Source organism: Drosophila ananassae, chromosome 3L (genome assembly GCF_017639315.1).
Source record: "Drosophila ananassae strain 14024-0371.13 chromosome 3L, ASM1763931v2, whole genome shotgun sequence".
NCBI classification, from domain to species: domain Eukaryota; kingdom Metazoa; phylum Arthropoda; class Insecta; order Diptera; family Drosophilidae; genus Drosophila; species Drosophila ananassae.
The window spans coordinates 12,292,100-12,311,727 of NC_057929.1; the positions used below are offsets into that span (position 1 = coordinate 12,292,100).

The 19,628-nt window shown below is 49.7% G+C and overlaps 5 protein-coding genes across 5 annotated transcripts; 1 reads left to right on the forward strand and 4 right to left on the reverse strand.

The window, feature by feature from the left end:
- Positions 1 to 5,303: 5,303 nt before the first annotated feature.
- On the reverse strand, positions 5,304 to 11,596 carry LOC6494384. The gene is made up of 3 exons (XM_001960390.4): positions 10,269 to 11,596; positions 6,885 to 7,026; positions 5,304 to 6,787 (listed from the first exon to the last, which is right to left on the reverse strand). Exons 1-3 carry the CDS (start codon positions 10,307 to 10,309, stop codon positions 6,146 to 6,148), a joined length of 825 nt encoding a protein of 274 aa, XP_001960426.1. The 5' UTR covers positions 10,310 to 11,596; the 3' UTR covers positions 5,304 to 6,145.
- A 985-nt stretch (positions 11,597 to 12,581) lies between these two features.
- On the reverse strand, positions 12,582 to 13,921 carry LOC6494383 (cyclic GMP-AMP synthase; the record flags this gene model as incomplete). Its single annotated transcript, XM_001960391.4, has 2 exons — positions 12,582 to 12,974; positions 13,034 to 13,921. Coding segments are annotated over 2 exons (1,185 nt in total), but the record flags the coding sequence as incomplete, so codon positions are not given.
- Positions 13,922 to 14,986: 1,065 nt separating this feature from the next.
- LOC6494381 (60S ribosomal protein L19) lies at positions 14,987 to 16,104 on the reverse strand. The gene is made up of 3 exons (XM_001960392.4): positions 15,975 to 16,104; positions 15,648 to 15,754; positions 14,987 to 15,592 (listed from the first exon to the last, which is right to left on the reverse strand). Exons 1-3 carry the CDS (start codon positions 15,977 to 15,979, stop codon positions 15,093 to 15,095), a joined length of 612 nt encoding a protein of 203 aa, XP_001960428.1. The 5' UTR covers positions 15,980 to 16,104; the 3' UTR covers positions 14,987 to 15,092.
- Positions 16,105 to 16,287: 183 nt separating this feature from the next.
- On the forward strand, positions 16,288 to 17,409 carry LOC6496198 (m-AAA protease-interacting protein 1, mitochondrial). Its single transcript, XM_001960393.4, has 3 exons — positions 16,288 to 16,766; positions 16,819 to 17,114; positions 17,175 to 17,409. Exons 1-3 carry the CDS (start codon positions 16,401 to 16,403, stop codon positions 17,314 to 17,316), a joined length of 804 nt encoding a protein of 267 aa, XP_001960429.1. The 5' UTR covers positions 16,288 to 16,400; the 3' UTR covers positions 17,317 to 17,409.
- LOC6494380 (ejaculatory bulb-specific protein 3) lies at positions 17,389 to 19,527 on the reverse strand. The gene is made up of 2 exons (XM_001960394.4): positions 18,418 to 19,527; positions 17,389 to 17,898 (listed from the first exon to the last, which is right to left on the reverse strand). The coding sequence occupies exons 1-2, from the start codon at positions 18,663 to 18,665 to the stop codon at positions 17,490 to 17,492; spliced, it is 657 nt and encodes a 218-aa protein (XP_001960430.4). The 5' UTR covers positions 18,666 to 19,527; the 3' UTR covers positions 17,389 to 17,489.
- Positions 19,528 to 19,628: the final 101 nt, after the last annotated feature.

Here is a 19,628-nt window from a genome sequence, read left to right on the forward strand (position 1 = left end):
TGACCACGCCACGCTTAAAGCATCGACGCAGTATTAAGTGGGCAAAAACATGGCTCGGAGAACGCGTCCGTCAAGTCGCTGGCGGCGGTGGCCCAATAAAGGAGGCGCGACCAAATCGGCTGCAGGAGATGCGCCCTAAATGGCCAAAACTGGTTCCGTCGCCTCTGCCAACCTGCCCGAGCAGGCTCAATGCAGGGGCTGGTCTTGCCCTCCGGAGGAATGAGGTATGATGGTACACCCATAACTTTGTGGTCCTCAGAAAATATTACAAAGTGATCTTATTTTGTTCTAGGTACTAGTAGTTTCGACCTTCGACATCCTTGGGTATCCGGCAGGGAAGCCTCTACCTCGGAGTGGACAATCAGAGGCAGCTTTCGATCTCCATCAATGACGAGGCGTGCGAAGAGCTTCCAGCGCTGGAACTCTGTGTGCGGGGCAGGAGGAGCCTCTGGGGGCAGGGCGGAGCGAGGGATCAGATTGTTTTCGTTTTTGTTAGCCGTCATGTTGCTTTTTTGGACTGTTGTTGCTTTTTAACGTCTTTGTCGATTATTGTTATTATTATTGAGATTCTTGTTGTTGTTTTCGCTGCGTGGCTTTTAGCCATAAAATGTTACTTTAGTGTTGACTCGCCTCGCAGCGCCAACTCGGTCGTGCCGCCGCCGCCGCGCAGTCGCAGTCGCCGTCGCTGTTTTTAGCCATGAAGGTCATACCCAGGTGTGTGGCATTCAGATTCACCTGAGCCCCGGCCCGAGACCGAGCTGAGTCTGAAGCCAAAACCGAGTCTGAATCCGAATCCGAATTCGAATCCGAGTCCCAACCCGAATGACTGCGCTTGCGCCGAGTGCTAAACAGGTGACGGACAGGTGTGTGCGGGGCGGGGCACGGCGGTGCGACGGGGGCACGTTGTTGTTTTGGCAGTTATGAAACTAGTCCAATGACTCTCGGCGAGCTGGTGTGCGAGCCGAGCTTTTGCCGCTGCCTCCTCTTCTTGTAAGCGTGTAATTACCCACACAGGTGCACAGGAATTTCGGTGAGGCCGCCGCCGCCGCGACCGACTCTGAAACAGAAACGAACTTTGGCCAAATGCACTGAGTTTTTGGCCAGTTCTCAATGCTGCGTCAGCCGCCTCATCTTCAGGGTTTCGCAACCCGGGGACACATGTGCGCAATTCGAAATCAACTGACGCTCTGGAGGATTGGATGAGTGGGGCGGGGGACTGCGGACTGGTGGCTGGAGGTGGGGGGTGAGATTTGGGCGGCTGAGAAGTCGCAAAAGCGAGTTGACAAAGGAAAAATAGCTCAGTCATGCGACAGTGCAAAAAATTGGCCCGGAATGCTGCGTAGCTGCTTGGCCGGTTCTGAAGCACATTCCCCCCTCGTTGAGGCTGGCGGGGCGTTGGCAGGGGAAGCCCAGGCCCTTTGTCTGCCCCCCAAAACAGGTCACAAGTAGCTGCTTAACTCTGACTCCCAACGGTAGCCGCTCTGCACTGACAAACATGAACCTGCTCCCGCAGATCATGCTGACAACTTAAGAACATCCCCACCACCAGCCTCTGCTTCTGGGGCTAACCAGTTGCCTGGAGCTCTGAATCAGTGGATCGTCCCGTGCCGACGTCACGCATTACATCTCTGAACTTGGCCCACCTTCGGCCACCGCCAGAGGAGAGTGAAGTCGGCCAAGCTGATTAAATTCGAGTGCGCTCAATTAGCGCTTACTCCCGTTCGGCGGGCGATCCCCGGGTTGGACCATCCCACAGAGTGTGGGCATGGCTGGCCTACCTCCGTAGAATGTTCGTGAATGAACAGCTCTTGACGCGATTTAGCCCGCTCATTGTAATATCCGCAGTGCAAAGTGGCTCTGCGAGTGTGAGTGTGGAATTTCGAGTTTTCGGACTTTGTACCATGTGGCTAGCCATGAACCGACTTGGCAGCGTTGGCCGCCAACTCAGAGCCCCGTCCCCCATTCCTCATTCCCCGCCAGCCGCCCGCGGAAGTCGATCGTGATGTATTGGCAAGCCGAGATTTCTATTCTGTCGTAGCTCTTAGATGGGCAGGGGCTCTAATTATTCATCTGGGTGACGCACTCCCTCTCGAGCATAATTCCAAATGCTCCTCCCCCTGCCAAATTGGATGAGCTAGCCCTGTCTCTTGTCATTGCAGGTGCTTATGGAAGCAGTGACAGGCTGCTGGATTCTATGGCGATCGCCGATCGTCCGCGTTTGGAATCCAGGAAGTCGGTTACTGGGGCCCTAACGGAAACTGCGATTGATCTATTACCCAAACCAGTCGCGGCTTCTGGCTTCCGCCTGATCAGACTGCTGGTCTTTTGGGGGTCTGAGGTCAAACGGAAGTGTTTCTCGGCTTTTTCGATACAGCTCGATACTGTGGATATTTTTGGACCTCTCTCATGCTAATCTGAAGCTGCTGCCGGAGTGCTGTTATTAATTAATTTCTCGTTTCGATTTGCATTCAAAGTTTATTTCGGATCTCGGCAGGGGCAGGGGCAGAGACAGAGGCAGCGGTGAAGGGGCAGTGGCACGTGATAAAATTTGATTCCGACTCTGGCATCGCATACTGCCACTGATGCTCATGCTGATTAATGCCACCACCTCAGATTTTGCAGCTCAATGCTGAAAGAACCGCAGCGGGGCCTTGGGGGTTGGAGCTTTGCGCTCCGAGCTCCGAGCTTGGACCTTGGACAGTACCGAAATGCTTGACCAGTTACAAGTTGTCCATTCTGCTGACTCACGGCGACGGGGCTTTCTTTTGTCGCCGGACCGGGGAGAGTTACTCCGATTTGGTTATGCCAGTGGCTCGGTTCTCGGCGGCACCGAGAAGACTCTTCTTCAAGGCTAGGGTCGGGCGGGGTCAACAAACGGAAGCGCTACAACGCACCTCTGATCTAGGCCCCAGACGAGTATCGATCTCCGCTGAGTTATGACACTTCCGTCTGCCGTGGGTTAAGGCGATCCGCCGCCAACAACAAGCGGAAGCCGAAAGGCGAGCTAGAACCGTAAACAAGTTTTGCTTCACAGCAGCCGAAAATTCGCAGCCGAGACAAACGCTTGCACAGACATCGAAACTGAAGCCAATTTGAATGATTCGAGAGGGAGGAGCTCCCATCCGGAAGCCATACCAGGGTGCTAATTGCCTGGCCTGGACTGGCCTGCCCCGAGAACTCATTTCGAGTCCCAGAGTCATGGGGGTCGGGAGGCTAAGCAGGGACTGTGCCATGGAAGCGCCCTCGAAACCGCTCAAGTGGAGTCTGCCGATAAGCACGAAACAAGTTCATGGCTTCTATTTCCATTAGACTGGTCGCGATTCTCGCCAGCAGTCGGCGCAGTGATAAGGCCATGTCCAAGACCACCTTCGCCAAAAGCACTAACTAGCCACCCAAGTGACTGGCGCAAAGCACTATTAACTTGGCCCAGATACATGCTCATGAGCCACTCTGTTCTATGGGCCAGATTACACATCGTGCTTCCGAAGCATAACCAGGCTGCGTCCCAATAGTAGTGAGAATTACGTATCAGAATTACGAAATAACATTCGATTTTAGACACGGGACTTCAGCCATTCCGCCGTGAACTTGAGCGGAGAGCTAGATATGGCCATGAGTCAGTCTCATGACAGCTAGTTTGCCACGGACACGGGCCATGAATCGGCCAGCAGGGGAATTATTTTGAAATTGAAGCATTCCTCCTCCTTCTGAGTTCATTATCTAAGTCCCCGTAGATAAGGAAGCCCCCAGAAGTGGTGTTGCTCGAGAGAAAGCTCAACCCCGCCCGACTTCCTAATCAGAATAGCCAGAGGAATAATACCAGCGACTCTCGAGATGTGGCACGCGAACGCCCGAAAATGGTGTGACTGGGAAATTAGATTAGATATTACAGTTCTGGGTTTGCGTTTATAAAAAGAGTTGGGCGAAATCGATCCGACATCTGTACATATCTGCCAATACATTGGAAAAATGTAAATATAATGGATCCAAAAAATTGTCTCGAGGTTTTAATGCAGGTTTATGGGGAATCTATCTGCAGCTCTTTTAAGGTGTTCTGTTTAAGAATCGGACAAGAATTGGCCAAGATATAGCTTCTGCAAGGGGCCATATAGGACAATCCTGGATCTTGCAAGGTGTACCCCCACAAAAATGTGAAAAATATGGGTCCAAAAATGGGTGTTGGGGTTTTGATGCAGATCGAAGGGGAATCTATTCACAAATCTTTTAAGGTACTCCCCTCAAGAATCGGATGAGAATTGGCCAAGATATAGCTTCTGCAAGGGGCCGTATACGAGAATCCTGGATCTTGCAAGGGGTACCCCCACAAAAATTTTAAAAATATGGATCCAAAAATGGGTGTAGAGGTTTTGATGCAGATCGATGGAGAATCTATTCACAAATCTTTTAAGGTACTCCTCTCAAGACTCGGATGAGAATTGGCCAAGATATAGCTTCTGCAAGAGACCATATAGGACAATCCTGGATCTTGCAAGGTGTACCCCCACAAAAATGTGAAAAGTATGGATCCAAAAATGGGTGTTGGGGTTTTGATGCAGATCGAAGGGGAATCTATCCACAAATCTATTAATGTACTCCCCTCAAGAATCGGATGAGAATTGGCCAAGATATGGCTGCCACAATAAGCCATATACGAGAATTCTTGGGAAGTACCTTCGCTCCAATCTTCACCTGGCCGAGTTCCTAATCAGAATAGCCAGAGGAATAAAACGAGGTACTATGTAGATGTGGCAGGCGTGCGCCCAAAAAGGTGACTAGGGAGTCCGATTAGATAGGACAGGTTTATGGGAAGAGTTGGGCAACATGGTCATGTATGCGTCTGAAGAAACATAGAGTAAACACCCCTCCCAAATACGTCAATACCCTGTAAATATTTTGGGATGGGAGGAAGTGGAATTATCTTCTTGCGTCAATGGCGCTTTGTTTTGGCACTTTTTCCAGGGTCTAGATAAAGGAGGGTATCCGTTAAACAGGTGCAGAAAATAATAATTGATTAGATTGAAAACTGCAGACACCTCTTCGATAAACGGCCCTAATAAGGTGCGGGGCAAAACAATAAAAAGAGGCGAAGTGCAGCCTGGAAACACGGCCGAGCAGCGGGCGCTGTTACCGAGTCTCCACCGTAATCTATATGAGCCGCTTTACGAGGGCCAGTGCCACCTTTCAACCGCCGGAGCGGTCTTTGTACCCATCGCACGAGCCCCAGTCGCGGCCCCAAAAAAGTGCCGCGGTGGGCACTTTCTTTATCGAACCGAAGCCCAGAGGGAGAGAGAAGGCGGTGCAGGTTTCTAAGTAAAATTTATTTATTGTGTATAAATAATTCTCTTTAGCTCTCGCTCACAAGCGTTATTAACGTTAGTAATTTACAGTTTGCCTTTCGCATCTCGGCTGCCGGTCCGGCGACAACCAGGCCCAGAGGACTGTCTGCTGGAAGGGTCAGTCCGACCTCGCCGACCTGGTCGCTCGCCGCTGGGTGGCCCGGACGAAAACCAAACGAAACATAACGGCACAAATAGTTGGCTTAAACAATTACAATAACAATTGTGTGGAATACATAAACTTGCGTACAGGCTAGTAGAAGTGTTCGTAATCGTAATTTAGTTAGAAATTAGATTTCTTGTACTTGAACATTTTTTGCATATTTTCTTTTGTTTTGTTTGATTTTTTTGTGTTTTTTGTTTTTCTGCAGTACCCATAGCTTTTATCCAATATATATACGAAATAAAATAGCATAGAGTGGGGAGAGGGCCACCCAGTGTCCAGCTGGACACCCAGCACCCCTCAACCCATACAATAGAAATATAAATGAAGAGCTTTCGACTTACACAAACCACCACTGTCGGTGGCTTCTTGCTTAGGAGCTGCTTTACCCGTAACTACTATAGCTATCCTCATCAGTTACTCATTTATACAATCGCTCATGCACACATACGATCCTCATATGTCTTATAGTTAGACCCCCCCTCGACTACGTTTAAAGATTACGATTAAAGAAGACCTCACACTTGGTTGCACTAATGTTGGTTGATACTAATGAGAGTAGACCCGCCCGACCCGAAGATTTCCCAGGACTACGAGGGATTGGGGACCAGGACGATGGGGAGAAGAAGGCGTTCGGTTGAGCTTCCTAGACGGGCCCAATATCACTTTGGTATCTGGCGGTCAGGTAGTTGGCCGCCTCTGTCATTTGTTCCAGGCACTCGTACAGGCCGTTCAGGTGCCTCCGACAGCGCTGGGCCAGCTCCGTGGCCTTGTCCCCGCTGGCCTGCTTCGACTTGGCCACGTCCACGATGTCGCTGCCGTCGCTGCTCTGGGCGTTGTCGCTCTTGTTGCCGTCCGACTCCAAGCCAGAGTCGTTCTCCTGCGAGATGTCAGAGTCCGAGTCGCTCATGTTGCTCACCGAGTTGGTGGACATCATCGAGGCGGTAGAGGTGCGACGCACATGGCCTTTGACGTGGGCACCCGTCGTCGTCGCCGCTGTGGTGCTGGAGTCAGTCTTGCTCTCGCTGGGATTGGGGATGGCTGATGGCTGGATCTGTGGCTGCAGCTGCGGGTGGTCCTCGTCCTCCTGGTTGGCTGTCCACAACAGGTCCTTTTTGAGGGAGTTGAGCATGTTGTAGAGGTTGAACAGTTCGGAGGCGCTGAGGAATTCGTGTACGTTCTTCGAGTGCACCGCTCCCCGCTTGCCCTGGGCACTGGAGCTCTGCGTCAGTTGGTTGGCGGTGGAGTCCTTGCCCGAGGCAGGTATGATGTCGGTGCTGTCGCCGATCTGCGCGAGGAGAGGGAAGAGAAGAACAGTTCGACCGTCAGTTTGGTTCGCCGGGGCAGTCAGCCGGAAGCAAGCCGGAAGATGGGACGCCTCCTACCTGTCGATCCATGAGCCTGCATGGCACCAGTATGGTATCGTCCATTATGTTGACAGTCTTCACGAACTTCTCCATCACGTTGACGATGCTGTCTTTGGAGAACTGCTGCTCATCGTGACAGGCGATGCGGCGCCGGGTGTTCCTAAAAACAAAAACCAAAAACAGAACGGTCAGAAGATGAGCTCGGCTGGGAACCAGTAAGGTGGTCGGTCAGAAACCAGTTTGGGACAACAATAGACACCGTGATTGGGACGGGGTGGTGATGGGGGATTGGGGAGCGCCCGGACCAGATCCCCCAGACAACGAATATTCTACAGCGTCGTTAAGTCTGTCTGTGCTCAGACTTCCGCCACTCGAAGTTTTCTTAGATTCGGCTTCGGCTCTGGACTGGACTGGGTGCGCCGCCGAGGGCCAACGTGGCGGATGATAGATATGAATTGGTTTCTATGCAAATCAGCTTGTTGCTGTTGCTCTTGCTCTTGCTGTGGCTGGGGCTTTGTCGGAAATCGAATTTGTATAAAATAGAAACCTGCTTCGGAGATGGTGTGCCTTTGTACCTGACAGTGCTCGTGTGGCCGTTAAAACAAAGCCCAGAGGACAGACGGACGGACCAGAAAGATTTCTATTTTAGACTCAAAAGCCAATTTAGCCAGCCACGTGTTGGGAGGAGGTGGGCCGGGGTCGGGCCGGGGCAGAGTCACGGTTTCGGGTGCACTACATTCAAAGTAATAGGTTACACAACTGCCGCGCCTCTTATTAACGTAATTTAACGACGAGATCGCGTAAGTACCCATAAACCAGGCTCCAACCCGCCGCTGGCCCAGCCAGTGATCCCACAAGTGACAGCTATTAACCCCCCGTGGCGAAAGCGATTCGCCCGGCGTATGGCTGTGTGCATGTGCTATCTGGAACTAGTGCGTCTGGTCCGAAGTCTGGGGCGGCCGCGAGACGGCTTATCGCCCGCAGACGTCTCCCAGACGGAGGGCTGCCCAGCTCCAATCTCTCCTAGCCAGCGCGGGGCCGCGTGATCGCAGCCCCGCCAGAGCGCACTGATAAATTTAGTTTTAGTGGCTGCGCCATTTAGAGGCCCCTGCCCCTGCCTGCTCCTCCACCTCCTCCGGCCGAGAAGACCAAGACAATCTAGATATCGATGGCTGAAGTGTGGTCGGGCGGGGGGCAGCCCAAGGGATGGGGTGGCCACGCGAGCACTGCGTGCTACGTCCCACTACATGCCAGAATCGGAATCAGAGCCGCAGCCAGCTCTAGATTCTAGCGCCAGAGGCCACAACTAGAGCGGGTGTCAAGGTGCTCTCCTCCACGGCCGGGCGTCGTGAACGGACTGACAAATGACGACTGGCTGCGGATTCCCACCGCCCTGCCCCCCGACCGGCTAATTAAGCTAATTGCGTAGAATTCCAATCGTGAGCCCCCCCGAGCACGAGGAATGCAAAAATAACTATCATTTTATCAGCCACTTGGCTCGGACACTCGCTCGGACATAATGGCATTCTGGTGTTGATGGGACTGGGCTGGGCTGGGCTGTCTCGTGGATTCCATTCAGATACCCCATCGTCTCAATTTATTTCCAATTACCCCCTTCCCCTGCTACGACCCTGGATTGTTTGCATAGATGGTTCTCTAATCAGGCGACACTCGGATGCTGGCCACCCGCCAGCTATTGACCTTTCCTCAAGAAGCCAGCCACCGTCAACCACCGCCAGTTCTTCCCCATCGATCGCCTCCGGGGCCCTCCTGGCCCGATCCCAAACGCCGGCTCAGCTGTCGGGCAACACGCCACCGGGACAGCCAATCATGAAGAGCTCCGCGGCACACCTGCTCCACCGCCCCCGCCCTCGCCCACCCACTCCCAGCTCCCAGTTCAGAACTGTGAGAATTGGGCTAAGCGAGTCGCTGGCGTCACGCGACATCGCGAAAAGAAGAAGCAGCTGGGCTACAGGCTAGAAGCAATAGCAGTCCGGAGCAATTGAGACTGGGATGTACCGCATACAGCGCCGAAATCAGGCGATTATTTTCAATGAGCGGCAGCTGGCAGCTGGGAGGGGCGCGGTGGTGGGTGGTGTGTGGTTGGTGGTGCTGAGCTGAGCTGAGCTGGCTTCGTGTGGCATGTGAGTGCCACGCAACTCTCTCCCGAGCCACTCTCTCCGGCGTGCTACCTCTCTTCGGGCAGTGCGATTTCTCTTTGGAGTGCCGCCGTATGGCGTGATGTTTCCGAGCAACTGTACGGCTAAGAGCTTCTGCCTCATGCCTCCTGCCCCCTGCCCGTGCAACATGCAACGAACGAAATCTCAGCTGGGCATGATGAATGAAAATCCGCCAACGAGGCTAGGCGAGCGTTTGTTGTTGCCACTACAGCTACCACCAGTGCTGCGGCTGCTGCTGCTACTGCTATGTTTTGTGGTATTTCTCGTATTTGCAATGTTGGGCAATGCCACACACACACATGGACGGGAAGGTGTATACATTTTTTGAACCGAATTGACCAATATTTGGTTTCGTTCGCTGTGGCCGCGCTTCTGTCTCCCCACGACTTGTCCCCGCCTGACCTCCGTCGACTGCCCATCATAATCGATATCTGATACGCCCCCGCCCGCCAGCCAATTTCATATTCTATGGCCTGGCTAGCGGCGGGTGCTGGCGGCCACAGCTCGAGCTCAAGGCGACACTTGCCGCAGTAACGCTGGGGTGACACACCGACCAGAAGTAGCAGAGGTGAATCAGTGAATTTCTGCGACTTCTGCGGCCTCCCGAAGGGACACTAGCGGAAAACCAATGAGTAATGGCATCGATAGTGCCGAGGCGCAAGGGCTGGGGGCTGATGGCTGAGGAAGTGCGATATAGATAAGTCCTTATCGCTCATCCGAAAGCCCGGACTCTGATTTCGCCTCCTAGTCGGCTGGCTAGTCGAAACATTTAAGCAAACAAACACGCCGATACCCGCACGCACCGCCGCCACAATAACGCGGCCAGGTGCCTGTGTGGGTCTACAATATATAGCCGATTGTGTCATATTAGCGCTGGCTTGGTTTTTTCTTTCGTGTTTGAATTGTCGGTCCCCCGTCCGCCTGTCCGGCTGTCCGCCAGCGTCCAACAAAAATCGTACGATAAATTTCTTGTATCTCGTTTTTCGGTGCGGTGCAAACGAAAGAGAAAACGTTCGAGGGGTGCGGTTGTCGGGCGAGAGAACGAGAGCGCAGAGAGGACGGAATGTGCCCCACCAATTTAGAATCATTTTGATCAAATTGAACTTAAACGCTTTAACTGGCGAACTGGATTTTGATAGGGATGGGGATTTGGATTTTGACTGGGATCCAGATGCGGATGCGGACTCGGTCTGGGTCTGGGTCTGGAGATGGCGGGTCTTACCGACTGGTCTCCAGCTTGGTGAGGTCTGTGTATCCGCTCATTGTGGACGGTGGCGATGTGGGACTCGGTGCTCGGTACTCGGATGACTCGGGATGACGCCGGAGGCAGTTGATTACACGCAAGATTCTCTGTCCCGCTGCACAAATACACGCGCACTTTCACTCGCGCTCCAATGGCTGGCTGGTGCTATTCTTTGCTGGGATTACGAAATCCCAGTCGCGCAGTCACAGGTAGCCTGGTTCAGTTTGGATTGGAGGTGGATTGGCTTGGTGTGGCTTCTTGCTGCAGGCAGTTGTCCCGGCGGAATGTCTCTAGCTAGTGCGCTGCCTCCAAGAAGTCGCGGCCGATTTATATGGTGGAAATTAGCATCGACACCGAGTTCGATCCTCTTTACGTATGCGTCGCGGAGTTCTAAACTGGTCTGCGTCTGCCCGTGCTGCGAGTCGATTTTGATTTGATTTGGAATATCAAAGGTACGAGCAGCTTACCTGCAGAGAAAAAACTCGCACCGCTCATCAAAAAAGTGTGACCGTCTCGCTAGCCCGATAGCTATCGATAACAATCGCTTATCGCCCGCTTACCAGCACTGGTACTTCAGAAAACGTTATTTTTATTTAAAACATTTAACAAATTTTCAAAATCATTTCAGTTTTATAACCAAAATATTAAATACTTGGAAAATTATTCAAAATATATGAATACAATTAAACATAACATAATGGTACTGCTTAAATGTTACTATGTTAATTTAAGTTTTTTTTCTTTTAAAACGAAATTCTTTTAAATTCTTATTTGAGTATTGAAAAAATAGAACCTGTTAAAGTGGGCGAAGAAGACTTTGATTTAACAACCATAGGTTCGCACGTCACCTTGGTAGATGACTATTCACGACCAAAGATCGCTCTGTGGTTAAGCCATTACTAAGCCCTTTAGTACAGGTGGTCGGGCTGCACTCTTCGCCTTTATATAAAGAATTATAAAACTACCCAACTGGTTTTGTCGCAATTCGAGAGCTTACTTTTCAAATGTCACCAGTCTTTTTAAGGGGGCATGCGCACTTGGAGGGCCAAAAAATAGGCATTTTTTCTGAATTTTTTTCTCGTAAACTATTGAATTTTTTTGAAATATCGTTTTATTATGTGAAAGTACATTATTTTAACTGAAATTTGAAAAAAAAAAAGTAGAAAATATTTAGGGGTTTCAAAGTTATGCCCCGTAGAAGTGAGGTCCATCCGAAAAAGGCGAGTTGCGGTGACCAACACTGTGAAAAACTGGATAGTCTGAAATCAAAAAATGAAACGGATTTACATTTATTAAAAGTAAATCTAGTACTTAATCGAAGGATATTAAAAAAAAAAAATATTTGACAAAATGGCGACCTTTCAAAGTTGAAAAATCGTTTTTCGTCAAAAAAATCGGTAGTTTTTCAGCTGTAAAAAAAAAAGTTTTCCATAAAAAAAAAAATCCTTCGATTAAGTACTAGATTATTATGTAATAAAAGAGCATGCTAAATTTCAAGACAATCGGGTCACTAGTTTTCGAGTAAGAGTGGTCACCGACTTCAAAAACGTAGTTTTGAGAAAATCGTGTTTAAAGTTTCAACTCACCATTACGCTTACCGGACGCCCCTCCCTTTCAACATGTGTATCTCACTAAATTTTCACCGGATCATTTCAAAATTTTGTGGACACATTTCTAAATGTATGTATATACTTTAAGAAAATGCAAAAAAAAACAAGAAAGGAAAGCTAACTTCGGGCGGAGCCGAAGTTGATATACCCTTGCAGTTCAGTCGCAGTCCGCTAGGTGGCGCCACGCATCTTATATTATTAGATATATAGAAGAACGTATATAGTCGGCCGATCCTTATGAAATTTGGCAAATCAGATTATTTTGTCCAAAATATAATCTGTACCAAGTCCCATCTTTCTAACTTAAAAAACACCAAAGTTATGCCAATTCCGATCGTTGTATGACAGCTATAGGATATAGTCGGCCGATACTTATGAAATTTTGTACACAGGATATTTTGGTCAAATATAACATGTGTGGAAAGTCTTAACCCTCTAACTTAAAAAACACCAAAGTTATGGCATTTCCGATCAATCAGTTATATGGCAGCTATAGGATATAGTCGACCGATCCCGGCCGTTCCGACTTATATACTGCCTGCAAAGGAAAGAAGGGTGTGTGCAAAGTTTCAACTCGATAGCTTTAAAACTGAGAGACTAGTTTGCGTAGAAACGGACAGACGGACAGACGGACATGCTCATATCGACTCAGGAGGTGATCCTGATCAAGAATATATATACTTTATAGGGTCGGAGATGTCTCCTTCACTGCGTTGCACACTTTTGACCAAAATTATAATACCCTCTGCAAGGGTATAAAAATTCGATTTTTTGAAATTTACAAGTGCGCATGCCCCCTTAAAAAAGAATGACAGAGATGTAAGGACGCCCCTTTGCTCCTTTTGAAAAAATAATAGGGCATCCTTTTGTTTTGCCTAACTCCATAATGCAGACGAGTGCTGGTCTGACCTAGACTGCAGCGCCCCACACTGAGGGGCTTCTCAGATGTTGCCCGCAGGCACACGTACAACTCAGTAATTTGATCCTCAGTGAGGACATCTAGCATATTTAGCTCTGCATCCCAGAAAAAGGGAAGCTGCCGTTTCCTCAGGCATTCCGTGAGCTCTTCAAACATCTGGGAAGAATTTCAACATCAATTTTGAGGCATTGGTCGGGATACAATTTCGGACTTACCTCCTTTAAAATGTCTTTAAGTGGATGCTCGTGCCAGTAGGAATCCGGGGAAGACCTAATTTTCCATAGAAACAAGGTTTTAATATAATAGCTTTTTAAGTGGCTCAAATTGGTCCTTAAATCGCGGTAGTTTTTCATAAATTTTATGGCGTCCGTACAATTCTTATGCTTTCCGGCGAGGATGGCTTTTTCCGCCGCGTAAAACGAAGACCGGAACGAGAGCTGCGGCGGCGGGTGTTGTAACGGAGATTTGAAGGGCTTTGGGATTGCGTCCCAGTATGAGAGATTCGCGCACGCGTGGTAGCCTTGGAGATCCCTGGACAGGACGTTCTGCTCAAACCCCAGACGGATGGAAGGCACAAAGTCCACGGAGTACTGCTCATCTACGAAGATGGTGTGGGCCGGCCCACAGGTCTTGTACCGCAGTTGGGACTCCTGACCATCGACCTCGATGCGATACCCGATCCGGTTGAGAGCTCGACTAAAGCGACTCTGCAGGAAGCTACGGAGCTTGTCCACGACTAGGTAGTTGTTCTTGTCGACTAAGTTCATTAGGAACTCGTAAATGGCCCGGTAATCCTCGCGGGGATCTTCTTTTAATTTCTCCAGTACGCGTGTTAAGTTAAGTAGAACATTTCCCGGAATCCGCGGACACTTCGATACGACGATGTCTTTGTAAAACGGAGTTTCGAGTTTAAAAACCAAATCGAATTCGTTGGGTTTCGCGATTTTTAAATTGTCGCCCGTGCTTCCTGCGAATACGGATGAAGGAACACGATTTTTATTTACGGAAAAGTACGCGACGCGACGCGGAAAACGATAAAAGTGGGACACGAGACACGGATACCTAAAAGTCGAGGATGCGCGCGGCGATTGGATTTTGTATTTACACGATTAAGAGACACGATTTCCTTTTTTTAAATTCTATGATTAAGATCTGAGAAGTACGACACGATTTCAGCGATAAGACGCGGGACTCGGACACTAAAAAGTGTAGGATGCGTTTGAAAACTACCTGATAACGAAAGCTAATAAACCCGATTACGTCAAATTAGCCGATAAGGGCCAATTGATGGTTCTACGAATAGTTTTTCTTTGCGACGATTGGATTTTAAATTTACACGATTAAGATACAAGATGATTCAGAACCGACAAATTCGACAAGATTGCAGCGATAAGACCCGGAACTCGGACACTTAAAGTTTAGGATAGTTACAATAAAGTATAAAGTACCCCCTGCATCATTGCCTATAATGGATCCACTTCCAATGCACGCCACATACTAGTATGTACCTCCTCGGTGATTCATCCGGCAAACGGATGTGCCGCTTTTGGGGACAATGCAAGGGCTATGTCGTCCAGGACATCCTGTGCCACCTTGGACTTACCTTCCAGACTATATTCTACGATGAGCTTGTCCAATGCTGGACAGTCTGCTCTCAATTCCGCGAAAATTATCTTCCGCAACGCCTCGAAGTGCTTATGTGCTCTCTCCATATCCCGCGGCGCGATGTCTATGTATTTTCCTATATATTTTTTGATTATTTGGTTCTGCTTATCGGTTTTGCCCGCTGGCTTCGTGCGCCTTTCTGCGATCATTTTGTAAATCTTAATGGTTTGAAATTGCTTACGGCTAGCACGCCCGTCAGTCTTGGAGCTAAATATGGGCAAAACGCCAAAGTAAAAGCTTATCAGAAGTGGCATGAAATCGCAATATGAATAAAAAGCTTTTAAGGAAATATTTGATGTTTAGTATTTCATAATGAAAGATAGCTCTCACTCAAAATTGTAGTTTTCTGAATTACTTTCGACATCCATTTCCTCTCAAACAAGTGGACATATTTTGGATATCCTTGGATAGCGAACAATTTAGCTTCTTTTGGGCAGACAAGATGCAGTTTTTCAGAAATATACCAAAGGAATGAATAAACTAGACACTAAGAACAAGATTGCTTTTCACGTTTGTACAAAATCACTTCGGCCAAACCAAGTTTTTGTTTTATTCAGTTGATGAACAATTACTATTAATATTGTGAGCCCGGCTAGCGGGTTGGACTGCTTAGTGACCCGCGGTGGCGGCCTTGGCAGCGATCTCGTCCTCCTTAGCGTGCAGGGCAATGAGTTCCTGCTTCTTGGTGGCGATGCGCTCCTCGCGGCGCTTGCGTGCCTCGCGCACCTTCTGTCGGCGAGCCTCGGCCTGGTCAGCCAGCATCTTGCTGCGCTGCTTCTCGGCCTTCTTCTTGTGGATGTACTCCATGAGGACGCGCTTGTTCTTGAACACGTTACCCTTGCACTTCATGTACAGGTCGTGGTACAGATGGCGATCGATCTTCTTGCTGTCGCGGTACTTCTTCAGCAGACGACGCAGGACGCGCTGGCGCTGCATCCACAGCAGCTTGGTGGGCATGCGGGCGTTCGCTGTACCCTTGCGCTTACCGAAGCCGCAGTGGCGACCCTTGCGACGGGCCTCAGTGTTCTTGCGGACGCGGTAGCGGGAGTGGACCACGACGGGCTTCTTGATGATCAGACCATCCTTGATCAACTTGCGGATGTTTTGGCCTACAAGGGAAAGGAGTTTAGTCAGATTGTCCGGCTCAACTGGGGCCTTACTTACGCGAGTTTGTGTTGGCGATCTCGTTGATTTCATTGGGATCCAACCAGACCTTCTTCTTGCCGCATCGCAGTACGGAGGCTGCGAGCCTCTTTTGGAGCTTTAGAGAACTGCAAGTGGAAAACACAACGTTGATTAGAGGTGCTGTTCAGCGTGCTACGTGCAGGTGTGTGTGTGTGTGCGGCGCATGTTTGGTTATTTCACAATTGCCGGGCTAAAATGAATGGCACTGGCCTCTGGTGTCCTGTAGCATTTAACCAGCCTGTAGCCGCACACTTGCGCACATTTTATCACAGAGAAAGACGGCCAAAAAGCCAAATCACTTTATACCTCATGTCGACCCTTGCTCGTCGTGGATGGGAAAGAAAGAAAAATTTGACAACCGGATGTTGGCACCATTTTTCAGAGGTGGACGCGCAATCGATATATATCGATAGCTTTCTGGTAGGTGTCTTGTCGGACTTATATTAAGAAGATAAAGCAACGTTTCAAATCAAAATCGGGATTGGAATTATTATTAATCTTATTTTTTAGTTTGACCCTTGTCGTTTTAAATCTAAAAATCAATATTTTCTTCCGATTTGAAGTGAGTCCGATTGTGTGCTAGTTCATATTGGGAACTGGTTCGCTATTCAGAACCGGAATTTTCCTGCTGTTCAACACTGGTCTGGCCAGTACTAGACAACGGTGCACTGCTGTGCAATAACAAAAATATTTTTTTTGGCTACCAATTGCATCGAGCCGAAAAGTAAAATTATGGCCATGCAACACGCACTGAAACGGTGCCTGGGCATAGCACGGGTGCCTCTTATACGCGTCCACTCCGGGGCAACAGTTGCCGCTATTGGTCAACGGGAATCTGGGCCCCGAGCGTTCCTCACGCAACCGGCCAGGCGTTCATTTGCCTCACTGCCACAGGAGGAGAAGAAAAAGAAGGAGCCGGAAGAGAGTAGGGAGAGCCTCAATAGGCTTCCCCGGCTCATGGAATTTCCAGAGATAATTTGGCCCTCGGCGCTGAACACGCTCAAGAATTGGATAACCATCCAGTTCATAATCCGCCCCTACTTCGACAGCGAATTTCAGCTGAAGGACTTTATATTCGGCGCAAAGCAGGCGCTGCAGGTGAGTTGAACTGCATTCTAGTGAGATCTCCGAATCCCAAGATGTGCGATAGGTAGTTTCCTCAAGACTGATGGGCGGTGATCTGGACTCGCTGGACAACTTGGTCGCTCCCGAAGCTATTTCTGAGCTGCGTCCCGTGATACAGAAGCTATCGATGACGCAACGGCGGCAATTGGAGATCAAGGAGAGCGACATCTACCTCAGTTTTCCCTACCAGGTGGGCATCATGTTCGACGAGGCCAACGACAAGCTCCAGAAGCGCTTCGTTGAGATCACCATGGTCTTCCACGTGATGCGCGGCCTGTCCGAGATGCGAGAGCGCGGCGAAGAGATACCGTGGAACATGGGGTGAGTTGGAGATACTTATAGGGGCTGCAGACGGCATGGATTACGTCTTACTTCTTACAGGACCCTGCCCGAGTACCAGGACAAAGTGTTCATATGCAACTATCGATTCATCAAGGAGTTTACGGCCGGTCAGCAGTCGGACTGGACCATTAATGTGGCGAACCACTTTCGGGCCATCGACCTGATCAACGACTCAAAATAACACCTGTTCCTAGCCGACCTGGCATAGCCGATATTGTCCCCCTTCGTTGGAATAAAAGTTTCGTTTGCCGCATTTAGGTATAAAAAACTATAATTTTACTGTGGATCTCTGTGGAGTTAAATTAGGATTCATGTGTGCGAATGAGTGCGTGTCGCGTTGGAGAGGTGCTCCGGTTAATGCTGCTTCTTCAGAGCTGCATCGTGCTTGGCGCGGTAGATTCCCTTGGAGTCGTACTTGTCGAGCAGCAGCTTCCACTCGCCGGCGCGGTGGGAGCGCAAGAAGTTGATAACCTTCTCGGAGTTGCGTCGCTGCACTTCCGTGCACTTGGAGCACTCGGACTGCAGGGCGTCGGGCAGAAGGCGCTTGAGCTCACGGCCCTCCGGGGTGCAGGGACCCTTCTCCATCAGGCATTTGAGGTAGTTGTTCAGTACTCGGTCGTTGCCCAGCACCTCGTCCACGTTAACGTTGTCGAACTTGTTGGTGTACTGCTTCTGAGGAGCAGCGGCCACCAAGCTCACGGCAACCAGACACACAGCAATGGCCAGCGAAGCTTTCATCTTGGAGCAGAGGGATGTAGAGGAGCTGGAATAAAAGGCGGGAGGTGTTACCACGGGTAAGCTATGTTATTTTGGCTAATTGCTAAAAAGTTTTCCGGAACAGGCTTTGCGAGTAGGTGAGCTGTGAGCGCCGAACATCTTATTAGAAGGCGTCGCCGAGTCTCGTCGGGGAGAGAATCATCTCAGGCGATGGCTGCGCTGCCCATTTTTTGTCATCTGTTTTTGTTTTTGTCATCATGCATTATTAATGGCCCTTGGCTTATATATCGCGTATGCATACTAATTGCTGTTTGCTGAGTTTAATATTTTACAAAGAAGATTTCACAATTTCACGACCACGTCGCCGTCCAGCAGCTTTCGTGTCCAAAATATTTAAATCCGTGCGGCTAGTTGTTGGACTCTGGCGGGCCATTTACCGTTAACTGGCCCAGAGCCAGCTCCGCGCTGGATGTACGGTTTACGCAACCACCCTGGCTCCACCCGGTCCATGGCGGGTTTCCTCGTTCCTAGTCGGCTAGTTGGAATGGCTAGTTGGCTTACTCACTTCTTTTCGGAGCGATGTGGCCTGTTCAGTGGCGGAGTGGATGTGCGAACGACGACTGCACAGCTTGGATTGCGAGATGTTAGCCTGTATGCCTGGCTTTTATACAAGGAGCTTTGCCCGCGGCTACACTGCGCGCAATTGCCAGTGCTCTCTGGGCGCACTCCGAGCTTTCCGCACAGTGTACCCAGTGTAGCCCCAAAGCTGACAAACCGAACCGGATTTTCGATGACTGACTTAGGTTTTTTCATACGAATTTCGGCAAGCAGTCTGCCAGCCAGCCAGCCAGCTAGCCAGCGGAGTTGGGCCGGCGGTTCAAAGGGTGGAATGGGATTAGGAGTGTTTTTTTTATCACAGATTTATCTCTCTGTTTGCTCGCATACAAAACACACAATTCGTAGGAAAAGCATTGACGTACGTGAAAATTTAAATTTCAGCTGTCGCCGTTGATTTTGCCAGTCGCTCGAGTTCGGTTTCCGAGTCTTTCTGGATTTAACGATCGCACTTTGTTGCCAGTGCTGTTGTGTGGTAATCACTTTTATGCATTTCCATTTTCATTTCCCTTTTAATTATCTTTAGCCCCATGGATCGCACGCACCAGTCTAGACTTAACCAGATTTCGAAAGCTCTTTCGAGTGTGTGTGTGGGGATTGTTTGGGAGTTGGATTCGATTTGTTTTCGATTTCGGCTTCGCTTTTAGTCTATTTGATTATATCCCGACCGGGGCTGAGTAATTGGGGATTTACCCAGAAGCACCAGCACCCCGCCCATGTGGACACTTTTTGGCCGTGCCAAGCATGACTTGGGGGTTTCCTGGATCAGCCTCAACGGTCAGCCGTACTTGAGTCCAACTTGAGGCTAATGGGGCCCAGTTTATGCTGATAATTCTAGCTCTGGTGGGGGCAACAAAATAATGGGCCATAAAACCAAAAATACACTTTATACTCTCGCAAAATCATGAGTGCTTTGCGCGTTTACGACTGCGAGATGCTACTCTGACGTTGGCGATTCTTCGACCGTCTGCGGCGGATCGTTTTCAGTTGGACCTGGGCCAGGAGGGTCAATAAATCACCGGCCTGACCCGTCCGTCACTCCAACTGTGACATAACTCCGGCGAAACAGCTCGCGACTTGTACGCTGCCGTGTCCGGCGATTAACGTTTAAATTGGGGCATCCTTAGCCCCGAGCTCTCGTCGCCCAGTTCGCTAAATCGA

Excerpts from the sequence above, each read along its gene's own strand:
- LOC6494384 (XM_001960390.4), bottom strand. The coding sequence starts at position 10,309 with ATGAGCGGATACACAGACCTCACCAAGCTGGAGACCAGTCG. Across the intron at positions 7,027-10,268 it reads ACCAAGCTGGAGACCAGTCG|GAACACCCGGCGCCGCATCG; the intron begins GTAAGACCCGCC and ends TTTTGTTTTTAG. Across the intron at positions 6,788-6,884 it reads GCAGGCTCATGGATCGACAG|ATCGGCGACAGCACCGACAT; the intron begins GTAGGAGGCGTC and ends CTCCTCGCGCAG.
- LOC6494381 (XM_001960392.4), bottom strand. Across the intron at positions 15,593-15,647 it reads GATCGCCAACACAAACTCGC|GCCAAAACATCCGCAAGTTG; the intron begins GTAAGTAAGGCC and ends TTTCCCTTGTAG.
- LOC6496198 (XM_001960393.4), top strand. The coding sequence starts at position 16,401 with ATGGCCATGCAACACGCACTGAAACGGTGCCTGGGCATAGCACGGGTG. Across the intron at positions 16,767-16,818 it reads GCGCAAAGCAGGCGCTGCAG|GTAGTTTCCTCAAGACTGAT; the intron begins GTGAGTTGAACT and ends GATGTGCGATAG. Across the intron at positions 17,115-17,174 it reads GAGATACCGTGGAACATGGG|GACCCTGCCCGAGTACCAGG; the intron begins GTGAGTTGGAGA and ends TACTTCTTACAG.
- LOC6494380 (XM_001960394.4), bottom strand. The coding sequence starts at position 18,665 with ATGAAAAAACCTAAGTCAGTCATCGAAAATCCGGTTCGGTTTGTCAGC. Across the intron at positions 17,899-18,417 it reads CCACATCGCTCCGAAAAGAA|CTCCTCTACATCCCTCTGCT; the intron begins GTGAGTAAGCCA and ends CTTTTATTCCAG.